The 18,618-nt window shown below is 41.9% G+C and overlaps 1 protein-coding gene across 1 annotated transcript in view; it reads right to left on the reverse strand.

The window, feature by feature from the left end:
- Positions 1 to 18,423, reverse strand: part of Fermt2 (FERM domain containing kindlin 2) — a gene marked incomplete at its 5' end in the record, with an annotated part of 77,317 nt that extends 58,894 nt beyond the window's left edge. Inside the window, 1 exon segment of the mRNA XM_055612321.1 lies at positions 18,255 to 18,423. Within this exon segment, the coding sequence (XP_055468296.1) occupies positions 18,255 to 18,411 (157 nt within the window).
- Positions 18,424 to 18,618: the final 195 nt, after the last annotated feature.

Consider the following 18,618-nt stretch of genomic DNA (forward strand, 5'->3'; position numbering starts at 1 on the left):
AAGAGCCAGAGGAGGTGGAGGACCCCAAGGAAACAGCGTCTTCATGACACAACAGAACTGATGCTCACATGAACCCCAGAGACTGGGCAGCACGCACAAAACTCGTAGAGGTTGGAGCCAGATGGGGTCTCAGCACTGACAGGACGGTGGACAATCAATCCTCCCATCATCACCCTCCAGTAGCTGTGACTGGCAAATACTCTCACACCTGGCCGGGTACAGCCATTTCCGTCTTTAATATTAGAAACTGGGTTTCGTGTGTGTGCGTGTGTGTATATACATGCATATATGCTTATTTAGTAATATTTACTATTTATATAGTATACACATGTATATTACTAAAATAAGAAGATATCTTCCAAGTCATTCCTCTCCCTGCTCATCGGTAACCACATTATTCTAGAAAGAATGACTCAAAATAAATTCCAAAATTACTCTTGTTCTAGAAGACTGCTGGAACAGAATTCAACAGCGTATCTCTAGAACTTAAGTTGTTACAACATAATTCTATGAATGTACCGAACACAGTAGGGGAAAAAGGAGGCTTTTAAAAATATGCAAAAACTTTAATTCGTGGACTGTGCTGAAACTTAATTGAGCACACTTAGCAAAAAAAAAAGAAAAGAATTACCACTGAAGTGTGCAAATACTAGACAGCACAGACCCAATCTATATCCACCTCATATAGCAAAAAGTACAGTTATCTGCATGCAGTGTAATACACATACTAACTTATCGTGCTTGTTTGAAACCTGACAACTCTTTCAATGTCCTTCAGTTTTTTCCTATCCTAGAATGACAGAGGGTGCTTCAGCAGCTGTGACCTGTCCCTTCCTCCCCTTCTGACACTTCCTTCTTCACATCTCAACATTTCTAGCTCTACCCCAAAACTGGGGACTGACCCTCTGGAGGGATGGCCTCGCGGGACAGGTAGACAGTCCACTACTTTGAGCTATAACACAGCCCCTTTCATTGCTCCAGAAGGATCTTTTTAGTTACTCGGTTGGCCTTGAACTCACCCCACAGCCCTGGCGGTCCTTCAACTTTAAATATTTGAATAACTTTCCAGTAACCAGGGATTACAGGTTTGCAGCACACCACAGCCAGTTTAGGAACCTATTTTTACAGTCTCTCTTAGTTAATTTTTACAATGAAAATTTCATCATTTTACTTCTAATGAAAAACTTTGAAGTCTTGGCTGGCAAAACCTAGCCTCCTCTATGAGTTACACCAATCTCAACCAGCGTGAGGGCTCTTCCATCTCAGTCCTCTGGCCCAGTTTATGGAACAAGGTGGTTTTGGTCTCCTTGACTTGATACCTTTCCCTTCACCTCTATCCCCAACCAGTTAACATACCAGTTTTCCCCACGACTCTTCTTGTCAGTTCAGCCAAGTTCAGCTTAGGGTCTTGAACACTTTAAGTACACGAGTGTGTGGATATGACTGCATGGATTCACATGTTTGTGAAGTCAGAGTCCAATAACTGTTCGTGTGTGTGTGTGTGTGTGTGTGTTTCCTTGCAACAGCCCTGGCTGGCCTGGATCTCACTATGTAGATCAGGCTGGCCCCGAACACAGAGGTCTGCCTGCCTCTGCCTCCTAAGTGCTACTTTCATTGTATTTTCAATGTCATTCTGAGCCTGGTGGCACAGATCTGCGCTCACAGCTATTTGGAGGCTGAGGCAGAAGAGTCACAACTTCAAGGTCTGCCCGTACAACTTAGTGAAACCCTGTCAATTTTTAAAGCATTTTTAAAGAGCTGTAGCTCAGTGGAAGCATGCTTGCTTAGCAGTGTAGAGGTGCTGGGTTCGCTCCCTAGGGCAGTGGGATCAGTACCGTGAACTGTTTCTGAGATCATCTTTTATAGATTTTACAGGTTTTGCTTGGGTGTCACTTCCACGGTGACATCGTCACCCTGTTTGTTACACTGTCTTCTCTTTATGTCGTATGTCTGACTTTACCAAACAAGTTCTAATGGCTGCATCTGAGTCTCCAGAAAGGCTACGGGACCCAGGCTACCAGGCTGAGCTACTTCTGCATACCAGCACATCTCTGTCACTACTGGTCATACTTTTATCCACTCTTACATCATAGAAGTTTATCGCTTGGAGACAGGAGGCAACACAAATATACACTTTGTTAACTCCACGTGAACAGAGGTGCAGTAGCCAATCACACTCAGTCACCACAACTAAGAGCTAGTGGCACAAACGGCACTTCACACAATCAGACACAGCTCAAGGAGAAGTAAGCATGGGTTGTCTCATGGGCAACTGGTGCAGTTTGAGTTACAGTAACAGACGAGAAGCCTGACAAAGCATTGCTTTGAAAAGCCTAGGTCATATTTCTAAAATGCTGACTTACTGACAGAAACCATGGACTGTTTCAAAGTTTACACACCACTCAAACTGTTAACACGTTTCAATTAAAGCATGGTATTCAATTACAGTTAAGGTCTTTGTTAGTGTACATTAAGGCTTCTGGGGTTAACTGGTGGGGTCTGTGTCTAATGATGGGAATTATTTAGAAACTGCTATGGAATGAGAATTTGGATCCTTCGTGCTAACATGTGGAAACGCTACTCCCCAGTGTGATGAGGTTTCAGGAAAGAAATCAGGGCAGAAGGCATAGCTCTGCTAGTGGGATCAGTGGCCCCAGGAGGACCCTTCCACCAGAGGAAAGAGACCAGGCTGGCTCAGACCTCTCACTCACCAGAGCTGTGAGGACTAAATCTTGTTAAAGACACACAATTTAGGATATCTGTTATGACAAACTAACAGAAAAATAAACTTCTAATAAAAACTGACTATTATTTCTTCTGCATAACTAATAAAAATTTGGAACTCACTCTTCAAACCAAAATAAAAGTTAGGAGTGGCGGTAAAATTGTAATCCCACCACTTGAAATTAAAAGTTGGAGGCCAGCTGTCCTGGTTGTCATGTCATTCCCCAACCCACCAAAACTTAACACAAACTGGAGTTATTTAAGAGGGAACCATAATTGAGAAATCATCTCCATAAGATTGGCCTATGGGCAGGTCTGTGGAACATTTTCTTAGTGATTAATGTGGGAGGGCCTAGTCCATGGTGGGTGGGGCCACCCCTGGCTGGTGGTCCTCAGCACTGTAAGAAAGTAGGCTGAAATCCCGGCACTCAGAAGGCAGAGGCAGGTAGATCTCTGTGAGTTCCAGGATAGCTAGAGCTACACAGTGAGACCCTGTCTCAAAATATCAAAAGAAAAGTAGCCCCCTAACAATAAGAGTGGGGGCTGTCTCTGTCTTGGACTGCTGCCTCCCTCTTGATTCTGTTTCCGGAGCAGAGTTGCCCTGTCTTGCCTCAGGGAAAGAGGAGGCACTTAGTCCTGATGCCACCTGATGTGCCAGGGTGGGTTGGTATGTGGGTAAGGGTGGGTGAGAGGGGGTGTGGGAGAAGTAGATCTGGGAGGGTGGGACTAGAAGGAGAGGAGAGAGTGGAGTTGCAATTGGAATGTAAAATGAACAAATATATTAATTAATGAAGAAAAAAACAAAAGAAAAAGAAAAGAATGTTCTACGGGACTTAACAGCAGTTAAGAACATTGGCTACTGTTCTGGAGGACCGGAGTTCAATTATCAGCACCCACACGGCAGCTTACAACTGTCTGTAACTCCAGTTCTAGGAGATCCAACACCTTCCCTCATACAGACATACATGCAGGCAAAACATCAATGAACATTTAAAAAAAAAAAAAAAAAGGAGGCTGAGTCAGCTAGGAGAGCAAGCTAGGGCTATACTTCAGTTCCTGACTTCAGGTGCCTGCCTTGAGCTCCTGCCTTGACTTCTGTCAGTTACACACCCTTTTCTGCTCAGGCTGTTTTTGGTCATGGTGTTTCATCATGCAACAAAAACCTAACTAAAACACTAACCTGGACTATATAGTGAGTTCTAGGCTTGCCCTGTATATGGCAAGACCCTGTCTGAAAACAAAACAAACAACGCTAACCAACAAACACCAAGGTACAAATAACCTTTTGATGTACAAACACAAAATTATGCCCACTGATTCCTCTTTATCTGATTTCTCTAATTCTAGTCATTATTGTTATACTAGCTCAAAGTGGTTTGCGCAGTTTCTCAGACCAAATGGACCACGCAATTACGAACAGTAGAGACTACACAAACTATACAATCATCATTTCACGGAAGGCTCACTGCTAATTTGCTCAACCTAGCTTAGTTCCTAGAAGCCAGGGCTCAGACTATGTGAAAGGTGAATGCCCTACAATTTCTCAAAAAGTATCGCCAGAGTATAGATACTAAATCTTCAACTCACACAAGAAATAACTGCATTTGTCTGTTTTAAAGTGGTCAAAGGTGTCAAAAGGTAACTCATTAAGACTGCTTGGCTTCAAGATTTTAAATTTCTCTCAGAAGAAAACACTAACGAATTCTGATACACTCATGTGGGAGCCTCCAAACCATTTCCCACCACAAATCCTGTCCTGTGTTCTGGGTCAGGCTCTCTAGTGCACGTTTTCCATTTCTACTTACACTGACTTTTGCTACATTTTAGTGATTACTATGTGAAGACCATCTTTCCCCATGACTAAAAGTGTATGATAGTAAAATGTGAGTTAATTTTATTCACCCCAACAGTTCTTACTTAAAAATGGTAAGTGGGTGAGTAAAGAATGGAGTACTTTGTGTTCAATCATTTGTTTGTTGTTGTTTTCTTTTCTAATAAGGCCTATTCCTCTAGGATAGGCTATAGTCCACCATGATGCTGCAATCCTCATTCCGAAGGACTAACTTTTCACTGGACCCTCCTCACCCAAGGCCAGCCATTAGCTATGCTTCTAATTCTCTGTCATCTTCCTGTGCCATGGTGTAAGTTATCTGGCATTTATTCCTTTGCAAGTCTACCAAGTCAAAGAGGATCTATTTCATTTTGTTATTAGAAAGCAGCTCTCAGTGACAACAGGCAGGGCACATTAAAATAACCCTTACCCTTCCACATTGCTACTGTTCCTGGAAAAGATGAATTCACATACCTTCTTCATCCCACACAAGATCCTACTACATTCCCCTGTAACCTACGTGCTGCATGGGCATACAGAATTTATACACACTGCCCATCTCACCCTAACACCCCTGTTTTGCAATCATCATCATTTAAGACATTTATTCCCCAAGCAAACAATGATGGATTTTAGGAAAAGCCTCAAGAAATTATAACCATCACTGACAGCTATTACTTTATTGCATGCCAAAACTGTTCTACTCCTAAGGAGGTAAAGTACACTACTATCCCCACTTCACTCACACGACTAAGGCACAAGACGAGAAAACATCTGTGTTGTCTAGCTATTATTCAAGCATACGTGCCCTTACTTTAGGGAAGGTAGCAGGATGTCACACTATCAAACATACTTGGTAAACAAAATCTCCCAAAGTGATTCTGACAAACAACCTAATCAAAAATCTCTGACTAAACACTACAATTACAATATTTTAAATTAGCTAGGCATGGTGGTGTGTGCCTTTAATCCCAGTACTCAGGGAGGCAGAGGCAGGCAGATCGCTGTGAGTTCCAGGCCAGCCTGGACTACAAAGTGAGTCCAGGACAGCCAAGGCTACACAGAAAAACCCTGTCTCGAGGAGGGGGGGATTCTCACATTTATCCTTTGGGTTTGCAAAGTATTTAAAGGATAACTTTTTTTTTTTTTTTTTTAAGTCTTACTGTTAGGTTTTAAGCCTGGGACAAATGGCTGAGGACAAATGCCTATTTAACATACTAAAGTGGACCTGGCCTCTAGGTTCTCCCTCAGTTCCTACCTGTTTTAGGCTATGACTGGCATATCCCTGCCCCAACCCTAAACTTTCTCCAGCCCAGGGGCTGGGCTGTTTCCCCGTATAATCCAACCATTTTGGTTACTGTTTTTTTTGGTATCTTTGGGCCTCCTGGCTACTCCTGGCTAGTTCCCCTCTCCCCACATGGCCTACCTCAGGGTCATGTCCACTCTGGACTCTCCTAGACAGCCCTGCCTCCGGCTATGCTCTCCCATGTATCCACAGTAAGCCTTCTCCTCCACCACACCTAGGAGCAGGCACGGCCTTTTGTTTCCTTTTTACTTCTTTTTTTTTTTTCATTCATCTGGTGCCAAAACTGGGGATCAGTTATGTTCCTTTCCTTCTCCTTTTTATTTATTTTTTTTCATTTACTTACTACGTAGCCCTGGCTTTGAGCTTGCTATGTAGAGCAGGCTGACCAAAACCTCAGGTATATGCAGGCCTCTGCCTCCCAAATGCAGGAATAAGGTGTATGCCAACACATCTGGCTAAAGGATGTTTTTACTGACTTTCTACTAACTGCCTGAGATATTTAGACAAAATACTGTAAGAAACAGTTGGGCTGGAGAGATGGCTCAGCGTTAAGAACACTGACTGCTCTTTCAGAGGATCTGGGTTCAATTCAGAGCACCTACATGGCAGTTTACAACTAACTGTAATTCCAGTTCCAGGGGATCTGATTCCCTCAACATACATATATGCAGGCAAAACATCAATACACATAAAACAAAAATAAACAAATTATAAAAACAAGAAAAGCAAAATTATCGTGTGTGGGTGGTGCATGCCTTTAATCCCAGCACTCAGGAGTAAGAGGCAGTCAGATCTCTTAAGTCTGAGTTCAGCCTGGTCTACAGAGTGAGTTCCAGGACAGCCAGGGCTACAGAGAAACACTGTCTTGAAAAAAAACAAAAAACAAAGAAAAAAAGGTGAAGAATCTAAGTTAAGTGAGAATAAATAAGGATACTCTACAAAATATACAACTCTGGCAAGTTCTTAAGTGCTAGCAAAATAAAAATAAAAAATAAGAAAGCAAGCATTTTTCTAACCAGAATGCTAAATTTATATGCGTACTCTCTACGGCAGTAGAATACATTCTGAAGCATAAAATTTACTGCTTGTAAAACATCTTTATACTTAACTTCGTAATATTATTAGTATTAATAATACAAGGTAGTCCAAAAATGTTCACTATATTTCTAATATGGTAGAAAATAAATGAGACTAGTCGGTTTAACCTCACAAAAGACATTTTTAATCTGTTCTCTAGTTCAGCTTGAGAAAGCTTGTATACACCACTGACAGCCTGCTGGGATGATGCCACTGTCATCAGGGATGCTCTAACTCTGCCGGTGTCTGCTGACGTAGTCCTTCTAGTCTAGCGTAAGGCTATATAGATTACCCCTTTCTACAGATGAGGTACAACCCAATGTCGGTCAGGGCCCTGGCACAGGCGGCTTCGAGAGCCACAGCATTTATCACCACACTCACCACAGTGTCTAAAAACACACTGTTCTGAAACGGATACAGCCAATCACTTGCCTTTTTTAAGTTATTTTTAATTTTAAGCCTTATAAAATTTTTAAGTCAGAATCCAAAAATGACATTAAGGAACATTATACCAAAGGCAGTTGTCCAAAAGAAAACTACCATCAATCATCCAGCACTTTACTGGTGTTTTACTCCTTACTCTGGGTGTTATGAGCAAGGTAACAGAAACACCACTATACTGATAATTTAAAATACCAGATACATTTTTTTTACTACAGAGCTAGGGGGAATCATACCTTTAGAGCAGATGTCCTCGCTGGTGCTTTACGTGGGTAATCTAGAAACTTAAGTCATCCAGGGCTGATCTCTTATACCCAAACAGGGAACCAATCTCAATCCTGAATCCTGAGCAGGGTATGGCTCTCACATCTGTAAACCCAATACTCAAAGAGCTAAGGCAGGAGGGTTTCCATGCATTCAAAGCCAACCTGATCTATGTAGCTGAGTTGAAAATCAGATCAGTCTGCATTACAGAGTGAAATACTGATGTAAAATATTCTTGGTCAAGGAGGCTGGAGAGATGGCTCAGAGTTTAAGAGCAATGGCTACTCTTCCAGAGGACCAGGGTTTGATCTCAGTACCCACATGGTAGCTCTTACAGAGGACCCAAAGGCTGTTCCCAGCACCCATCCCAGGTGCTCACAGCGACCTGTAAATCCAAGCCAGAGACCAGACACCCTCTTCAGACCTCTGCGTTTATACATGCACATACTCACACACAGATATGTATAGCTATATTTATTTATTTTTAAAAGGAAAGCTTTAAAAAATATAAAGGCTGGGCATGGTGAGGGGATGCCTTTACTCCCAGAGCTCAGGGAGGCAGAGGCACTAGATTGCTGTGAGTTTGAGGCTGAGGTTACACAGAGAAACCCTGCCTCGAAAAAAACGAAAGAAAGAGAAAGAAAGAGAGAGAAAGAAAGAAAGAAAGAAAGGAAGGAAAGAAGGAAGGAAGAAAGAAAGGAGAAAAGAAAGAAAGAAAGAAAGAAAGAAAGAAAGAAAGAAAGAAAGAAAGAAAGAAAGAAAGAAAGAAAGAGGGAGGGAGGGAGGGAGGAAGAGAGAGAAAGAAAGAAAATAGAATGGGCTGAGGAGACAGCTCCATCAGTAAAATGCTCTCAAGGAGAGCACTCACTTAAAAATCTAGTGTGGTTGTGTGTGCTTGTCATCCTGGCACCAGGGAGGTGGGGTCAGGAGGATCTCTGGGCCAGGAAGGTAGTCAGCGTCATCCAGAAATATACACAACAGCAAATGAGCACTTGAAAAGCACACCAATGCTACTATTCTTCCCAGACACATTACCCAAAGCGAAATCACTTAGTTATCAGAACAGAGAACGTGAAAGCAGATATAAAAACAAACCCTGACACTACTGAGTGCTGTAGCACACTGGGGCCAATCAGAACTCTCATACAATGCAAAATTACTGGACAAGCTTGGTCGTAACTTTAGGCTGATGTTTTAGGCCGAGCAGCCTACTTTTCAGTAGTTATCAGACAGAAATGGAAAACTATGTGCACACACATTTATGGCAACATTATTCACAATCTCCAAAAATAAAAAACAACTCAAATATCTTCAATTATTGACAAAACTAGAGTACACACCCAAACTGGGTGGTGGCACACACCTTTCCCCTCAGCACTCTGCAGCCACTCTCTGAGTTTGAGGCCAGCATGGTCCACAAAGCTCCAGGACAGCCAGGCCCACTCAAGAAAGCCTGTCCTGACAAGACACACACAGCCCCTCCCGCCGACACACACACACACACACACACAACCCACTATAACACACGTCCATTCCACAGACTATCACTCCACAACAGAACTAGCAACATGTTCAAACTGACCAAAGAGCCAAGCTGTATCAAGAAACCAAATTCAAAGAGATTCATCCCTTACAAGGCTCCTGAGGAAAGGCAAAAGACCAATGGTTTAAAGACCCAGGCTGAGAAACTAGAGCCTATTTCCATTTCTTGATGGTAACATGGCTGTAAATCTAAAAACAAACAGCACTATTTTTGCTTTATGTAAATCGTACCTGAAAGAGCTTCCATGTGTTAATAAAAACAGTAGGGCTGGAAATACAACTTATTTGATAGCATGACTGCCTAAACCGGGCATAGCGGTGCACACCTGTAGTCCCACATCCGGAAGATAGGATGGAGGATTGAATGCACAAGATCATCCTCACGGGGCACCATCCATACAAACAAAGGTGGAGGTAGTATGAGAAAGTGCTGCTGTAGATGCAGCGACTACAGACTAACATGGCAACGTGTGTGTGTGTGGCGGGGGTCAGGGTTCTCTGTAGAGCTCGGGTTGTCCAGAACTTGCTTTGTGGACCAGGCTGGCTCTAACTCAGAGATCCCCCTGCCTCAGTCTCCTGACTGCTGGGATTAAAGGTGTGGGCCATCACACCCATCTAGTACATTAATTTTGGTAACAAACTTCAGTGTTTCAAAATTAATTACAATATATAGGAATTTACTGACAAATCCAAGTGCAAAATGTCATATTTTAGAATAAAAGGGTGATGCAGGAAAGAGCAGACCAGGATTTAATTACCAGCCCCACATGGTGGCTCACAACTGTCCCTAACTTCGGTTCTAGGAGATTTAAGGTACACACACAGTGCACAGACGTACATAAAGCCAAAACACTCATATGCATAACGTAATAACAAACCTTTTAAAAAGATAATAAAAGGTTTATTTAAAAATATGTTGCAGAATATTTCCTTCACACCGGGTATTAACACTCTTATTCGGATAACATTAAAAGATAAAAAGCCTGTAACATGGGGGAGGGGTTGGAGAGATGGCTCAGTGCTTAAGAGCACTATCTGCTCTTCCATAGGACCTGGGTTCAAATCCTATCAACCATATGTCAGCTCACACCTGTCTGTAACTCCAGTTCCAGCGAATCTGACTCCCTCTCATAAACATACATGAAGGCAAAACAGCAATGCACATTATATATATATATATATATATATATATATATATATATATATATATATATAATATATAGTTAGGGGTTTGTTCTTGTGCTATCTATTCTAATGTTAATCACTTCCCCCCTGAGGCCTCCTTGCTACAAGCAGACATTCAGTACCCCAAATGAAGTTGTGAAGTTTGCTTCTGTTTAACCAATAAAAATTTGCCTGTCTGTTTAACCAATAAAATCCACCTGGGCAAGGTGGATGGAGAGGTGTGGCCAAGCTTCAAGGGCTTTTGGGGACAGAAAGGATCTTGGGAAGAAGTGAGAGAGGAAGAGGAGAAAGAAGAAGGAAGCTATGATAGGTTAGCGTGGAAGAGCAACCATGTGGGCAGAGAGAAAGGACTCCAAGAATGGCATGGAAAGGAGTGATCAAGATAAAGAATAAGCAATTTCTAAGATTATGGATGGGAGATAGTCCAATTAGGAATGATGATTAAATGATTAAAGCAGATGGAATGGAATGGAATAATGGAATGGAATGGGGGCTGGGAGATATGAGATAGTGTGAATGGGATTATCAACCCAGCCCAAGGCGATATAAGGCAATTACAAAATCTAACACGTGTCTGTGTCTTTATTTGATTATGACAGTGGGTTAAACAATACTGCTGATAATCACTGGGCTATAAATGTTATTAGACCCATACCATATCTCCATCCATCCATCTATCTATCTATCTATCTATCTATCTATCTATCTATCTATCTCCAGTAACTGCATCTGTGAGGCCAGGCTTTGAGGCTCAGCATCAAAAACAAACAAGAAATCTGAGCACATTAGCGCTTTTCTCAAAGTACTTTCATAAGTTTCTAAATAGACTCATGTTTTCATGTGCCAAGAAATAACCTTATTTCACTCCTTTATTATAAATGAATATAAAGCACTGCTCTCATAAAACAGATTAAGTAGGGAATTAATTTACCCCTGGCTATAAATTTTTCAAATCTCTGAAATACCAGCATCCACTTACTGGTCAATTGCATTTCTGAAATCTCAGGAAAACAGTGGTTAAAGAGCTCTTTGTTACATTACAGAGGCAGGTGTGTTTCAAAGTGAGGGAGAAGTGGAATGATAGCTGTTTTTCTTGTTGTCTAGGGGTGGGGTCACACGGTAAGACCAAACTGAACTCCTTTTGAGGTGTGCGATTCTCCCCTCACAAATATGAAACAGAGCTCTACACTGTACTGTAGATACCCTTCCTCAGCAGCCGTGCATATCCAGGGACTTTGGTGCTGACACAGGGTAGACTGTCCCTGTATAGTGCTAATAGTTGATATGGAGCACCTCAATGTGTAGATAACTCAATTAAGTCTCAACAAAACCTATGATATTTGTCTTTTCAATTTCTTATTGTGCCTATTCTTGAGCATGGGCACCTGGGTGTGCTTAGTATGTGTGTGTTGTATGCTTGCATGTGTGGGTCAGAGGACGGCTTGCAATCCTCAGGCTTGGCAACAGGTCTATACGTCCTGAGGCACGTCACTGGCTCAAACTCACAGCGTAAACGACTCTGGTCTTGGACACAGGCATGCACCACAATTGCCTGGCTTAAGAACTTTTGTTTAAATCAAGGCACACTCAGAAGGTTGCGTTAGTTGTTCAAGGACCACACAAATCAGGAAGTGGCAGGATCAGAAGCTGAAATCAGATCTGCTGGCAAACAGCACATTCTTTTTTTTACTGATCTGTGTATCCATTAGCACCTAAAGCAATCTGAGGCAGCTGACACTGGGGCAACCTACAGCCAACAATGTCTAAGAACATTACTAAATAGCTGGGTGCACCGTGTACAACCATAATCACTATACCTGGGAAGAAGGCAAGAAGATCATTTCAGCCCAGAAATTCCAGGCCACCTTGAGCAAAATAAAGAGAACCCATCACAAAATGAGTATTAAAATAAAAACATTCCCAACAGTCTAAGGAATCTAAGAGTTAAAATGAACTTAAAGATATAGTCTATGAAGGACATTAAGTATCACACTAATAACTTTGCTTTAGGAAGTCTGGAAACACACACTGCTATTTTACATGTATCCTAATTACATACTCTTTCAACCCTACACTTAGATACCTTGTAGACTGAAGGGATAAGAGGCCACTGTGGTTACAGTCAACACTACTGAACAACTGTAAAATGTGAACATATTTGAATATGTATTTATAGCAGATGACAGTGTTAAATCAGTATTAAATTTCCTGAATTTGATAAAAATATATTCCAATTGTTAAAGAGAAATGTCTTCATTTTTAGGCCTCGTCTGTGTTTGAGTATTTAAGTGAAAAAGATTATGATGGCAACAACTCGTTCAACCAGCCCTAAAAGCTGTGTGTTTTCCAGCAATGAAATCAAATGACAAAGTGACCCAGCTGAAGATTAAACAGTATTCACTGGACCACTCAACTTAGTTTGAAATTTTAAAGATGAGTTGAAGATTCAAGTTGAAACCTAAAAGTATTTTCTTTCAAAATGACAAAAAGGCATTTATAACAAGGTGTTTTGTAAATAACTGAATAAAAACAAATGTAGCTTTTGCCCCTATAAATATGTTAAGTCTTGCTAGAATCTAACAGACTTTTGTTTTGTAGAAAATTGGGGCATAAAACATGGCAGAGGGGAAAAAGCAGCAGCACTCTGGAAGGCAAAGGCAGGAGGAATTCCCTAAGCAGACCAGGCTGGTCTACCTAGAGAAAGCCTTTTTTTTTTTTTTTTTTTTAAAGAGAACAAATACCACATAATACATCCAAACAATAGCTCATACTTACTGGGATTTATAAAAAGTATAGTAAAATTTATATTGTCCTTTAGTCTTAAGAAACTTTAAAAATATATAAATATACATATTATATAAATAATATATATGTATATGTGCATATATGTGTGTGTATGCATATATATATTTTTAAATGTCTTGTCTGGAGTGTGTGCATACCACATTACCTGTGTGAAGGTCAAAGGACAACTTGTAGACGCTCTCTCCTTGTATCACCCGAGTCCCAGAACTGAACTCTGGTTGTGGCTGTCAGGCTTTGTAGCAGGTGCCTTTCCCTACCATGAGCCATCTCTTTTGCCCAAAGAACGTGTAAGTTTTTAAGAAACAGATACAATTCAATACTGAATACCTACAGATCAGTCACAGTGCAGAAACACTGAGGAAACTTGCTATCAGATTGCTAGGATTCAATTCACTTTAGGAGCTGCCCAGCTGTTCCTCTACCAACCCAAAGACTTAAAAACATGCCTTACAACCCTAACACACTTGAGCTGGAGTCAGTGCTGAGGCATCATGCAGACATTTAATATCCACAAATTCACTTATAAGCCTTCAATGGGGGAATAGGATTCTCCCAGCATGGACACTATTCTACAAAACAAGTCTTCCTTCCCCAGGGAGCCATATGCAGGAGGATGGAAGGAGAGGCCTCTCACTCTCTGTGTACATCTGTCAACCTCTGATCTTAGTGTTTAAATACTTTGCATAATAAGGCCCCAAATGTGCACCAACTCCTTCACCTGACACTCAACTAAAAGTTACTTTCAGAGTTCCGAGAGTTAAAACTAGCTATTTGTACTTCTGGGAGGTGCAATAAATATACAGTTAAAAACCACTTTGAGTAATTTGTAAGTAACTTTTCTAGTAGTTTAGATCATGCACGCTAATTTCACAACTTAATTGGATCCCCAGCCTTATCTCCCTTTTTGAGATCAGGTCTCACTATGTACATTTGGCTGGCCTGGAACTCACTCTATAGACCAGGCTGGCTTCAAACTCACGGAGACCCACTTGCCTTGGCCTCCAACAGGCTGGGATTAAGGGCATGCAATAGCAGGTCAGTAATTTTCAGATTTTTTAAGTCCACTCCATTCACAAAGAAGTTGTAACAACTTTCATTTTGGATCTGTATCACCTGATGTCATTTCACTTCAGACTGGAGCTAGAAGAATCAGTCCTGTGAGTGGATTCCTCCATCCCAGTTTACAGCACTGGCTGCTGAGACTTCTACTCACCAAGCTCCTCAATACTAAAAACTTACCACTGAAAATTAGTATTTTTAGAGAGACACAACTGAATTGTAAAAACAATCTAAAATAGACTTTTGTAAAGTGACTCCAAAACTTAGTGAACAAAACTCAGGCAAGGATTAACTCAAAAGTACCTTAAAAAAAAAAAAAAGGAATGAAAGAAAAAAGGAAAAAACAAAGATAATATCAATTAAGCATCTCTTTGGTTCCCAGAATCCTCAGTGTTGATGGAGTACTGAGTCTCACAGGTCTTATACTCTATAATTGCTTTCCAGTGATCTCCAGAGGACTACCCATCCAATCAAGCCTCTTTTAAAATTTTTAATTAATTTGGTTTTTCCAGACAGTGCTCTCTGTAGCCTTGTCTGTCCTGGACTCAATTTGGACTAGGTTGGCATTGAACTCACAGAGATCCACCCGCTTGCCTCCTTGAGTGTTGGGATTAAAGGTGTGCAACTACACTCCCAGCTAGATATAACTATTTTAGATTGCATCCTCTTTTATCTTATTTTTATAATTCTTACCCTTGATATAATTTTTCTTTAAAACAAACAAAACTCAAAAAAAAAAAAAAAAAGAAAAGAAAAAGAAAAAGAAATCAAACAACTATCTATGCCTGACATGGCTTCTGCATGGATCCCAGTACTTTCAAGGTCAGCCTAGGCTATGTAGGGAGGGCCAGCCAAGGGTACAGAAGATGCCAGCTTCAAAACAATCCAACATATGTGCAACACAGGGCATATACTCATATGAAATTGTCCTTACATAACATAGTACCATTTACAACATAAAAAATGACAACATGTAAAACCGTGCATATTAAAATTTTAGTTTTTAACTTATTTGTTTACTTATTTATTGTTTGTTTGTTTTTTTTTTTTTTGAGACAGGGTCTCTCTGTGTAGCCCTAGCTATCCTAGAACTCCCTCTGTAGAACAGGCTGGCCTCAAACTCAGAGATCTGTCTGCCTCTGCCTCCTGAGTACTGGGATTAAAGGCTTGCACCATCACAACTGGCCCTTAAATTTAACTTATAATAAAAAATATTGTAGTAATATTTAAAGTCTCTATTTAAAGCAATCCATGTGGCTTTTAAAGATAGATGAAAAAAAAAAACAGTTTTCACATACAATGAGGTATACAATAATGAAAAGAGACTGTCTAGGAACAGCCTATGCAGGGTCATAATAAAGTTTCTCATCAAGCTCTAAGTCCCTAAAACCCACATCACATTCACAGCATATATTCCTTGTTTTCTTTTAAACATCTAATGCAGAATGACAAATGTACTCTATACTAAGATGTAAGAAACTTTTTAGATGTTTGAATTAAAGTATTAAATCTAAAAATTATCAGGTTTTAATAACATTCCCTGAAATGCAAATGTTCTTATAAAAAGACTGAAACCAAATGCAGAGATACAGCTGACACGTACTAAGAAAGCATCATTCATACTTTTGTCTTGGTCTGTTCTAGGAGGAACACTGTAGCTGTACAATAAAACCTACAGTTCGGTTGTTCCCTTTCCCGCTCACACACATTTTTGAGGACCTAATGCTGCTAAAGCTCCCTCTTCCCAGAGCGTGCACTTAATGCATGAAAGAGAGTCAATCTGGGATCTCTGAACTCCAGGGATCCTGGGTACCACGAATGCTGTAAGGAAGGGTAGCTTTGACCCGATCATAAGGCCTTTGGCAATCATGAGGCTGAGGGGGTATCGTGTGGGCAGTGGGAGCCTGAAGAGCATCGTGTCATGAACTGCTGCAGGCCACAGACATAGCCTCTGCTATACTCCCAGTGCTGCTGTGCAATCTGAAGACAACAGACACTACCATCTCGCCCTTATCTCGGCTCTGTGGGCTGCTTTGATGTGCTTAGCCACTGCTGACAGGCAGGCATCAAGTTGACCCTTTAGCACCTTTGGTGATGACATGCAGGGCTTCTGAAGGCTGCCCACTCCAGCGCTAAGATAAACCGGAAAAACTACAAAATTCTTTTCTAATTTGACTGGCCTGATTGGTGGACATTTAAAATGGCACCCTACTCTACGTACTTGTCAAAGGTTTGCTAGAAAATGCCTATTTGAACTTTAAACACAAGAGTATTGGTTTAGCTGATGAAAAATACAAAATTTCCAAATACAAAGCCATTCCTGCCTCTTGACGCTTTTTTCCTGTAATTAAACTGCATCAGCATTATCAAGATTACTCAAAAATAACCTCAATCCTGTATACAAACAGCTCATCTCCTACAATTCTATTTATAATTGTGATTTCATAACAGTCAATCAACGTGATATAAATATAGTATAAATCATTATTTATTCATTAAGGCCTGTTTTTTGAGAATCCCAACTTGTCTAAGTCACTTTTGACATATCCTTTATTGCATTTTTTTTTTTTTAAATCACGATGTAGAGCTGGGCATGGGAAAGGCACCCCTTTATCCCAGAATTCAGAGGCAGAGCAGGCAGATCTCTGAGTTCCAGGCCAGCCAGTGCGACACAATGAGACTCCATCTCAAATACCAAAACCAAAAATTAACTAAATAAATTAAAAACTACAGTGTATTAGTGAGGTCCACTTATCACACATAAGGCAATCCGATACAACTGATGGTTTTCCTTGTCAAATAGGAACCACACTGGATAGTTTTCATCCCCCGGTGGAGCTGGGCACAAAAGGTTAGTAAATATTTTGCCAACAGTGATTGATTTACTTGAAGCAAACATAAATTGTAACTGACAGTTACTTGGTTAAAACTGAATTCTCAAAGGGGGCTCTTTTTTGGGCTGTCCTTGGACTCAAACAATGGACAGTGCCGAGAAGGGACCCCTGCAATGAGCTTCTCTCTGGTCCTTTAATAATTAAATCCCTACAGGGGCATAACACAGGTTGTTCACTTAAATGAATTCAGTCTAATTCCCAATTTGTATCAGAACTGCTACTTCACTTAAGTTTATATAGTAAACATACAGTCTCCCTGCCCACTTCATAAGAAATACATTTCTGGGAAATGAATATTCCTTTCTCTTCCAGGATGGCCTGAAGCATGAATGCTGATTAAAACCAAATAATCCTGTCAAAAAAGATAGCCCCCCACACAACACCTTCTGCTGCTACTGCAGCAGCGCGCACTTCACAGACCAGAACGCCGCTCCTCTGAAAAAGGCTCTCCCGACAACATCACCCATCTCATCCAGCCAGTTCTCCTGCCAGGCGAAAATGGTTTGACGTCTCATAATGCGCCGTGAGGTTTTCTCGACTCCCGAACGACGGCCCTTACTTACAACCGGGTCAGACTCAACCCAGTGTCTACGTGTGCGCAAACACCGTCAACCTCAAGTCGACTTAATGCCTGCTTTGAAAAATACCAAACAACTAAGTGCTTCTCAATGCTTGAAATAGCTTACTTCCAACGCAGAATAGGGATAGCAAGTTTGTCAAGCGGCCCCACCCCTCGCAAGAGCGGACGGGTGGAACATTTCACTGCCCTCCCTCACGTAGAACAGCTACAGAAACTTCAGACCGACTGACGCCAGCTGCACACTCTCCCAACAAACACCGCCATCGACACCCGGGTTCGGTGAGGGTAGGATCTGTAAAATCACATTCGCAACTTTCAACAAGTAGTCCCGGGAATCCGCGGCCAAGCCTTCGGCGGGCTAGTATGCAAAATCAAAATAACGAAACAGAACGCAGAGGGGAGCACGTCCGTGGGCCCTAACATTAACAAATTTCGCATTTACGCGCAGCACACGCCGGTACTAGGCTCTCCCGCTCCCACCCCTCCCCCGCCGCCTCCCCCCCAGTTCTGGGCAGTCTTTACTGGAGGCAGCAGGGTGCTACTCACCGAGTTTTTCCACCAACTTCAGCATCACCCCTCCGATGTGCACCTCCCCGGTCACTCTCAGGGTGACGTCGCGGTTCAGGTCCGTGACATGGACGCTCAGCTCCCACGTCCCGTCCGCGTAGCAGCCATCTGGCATCCTTATCCCGTCCAGGGCCATGGCTCCTTCTTCCTGCGAGAGCGGAGGAAATGGCTCTCCGTCAGCGTCACTCCCCCAAAGGAAGACAAACCCCACCGACTCCGCCGCGCCGGCCGCGGCTGTGCGCGCACCCCCGGGGGCGCGACCGCGGCCTCCGCCTAGCGGACCCGGCGCCGTCTTCACCTGCCGCCGCCGAGCCCGGCCCGCCCGCGCGTCCCGGCGCCTCCC

Source organism: Psammomys obesus, unplaced genomic scaffold (assembly GCF_907164565.1).
Source record: "Psammomys obesus unplaced genomic scaffold, mPsaObe1.curated_primary_1811, whole genome shotgun sequence".
NCBI classification, from domain to species: Eukaryota; Metazoa; Chordata; class Mammalia; order Rodentia; family Muridae; genus Psammomys; species Psammomys obesus.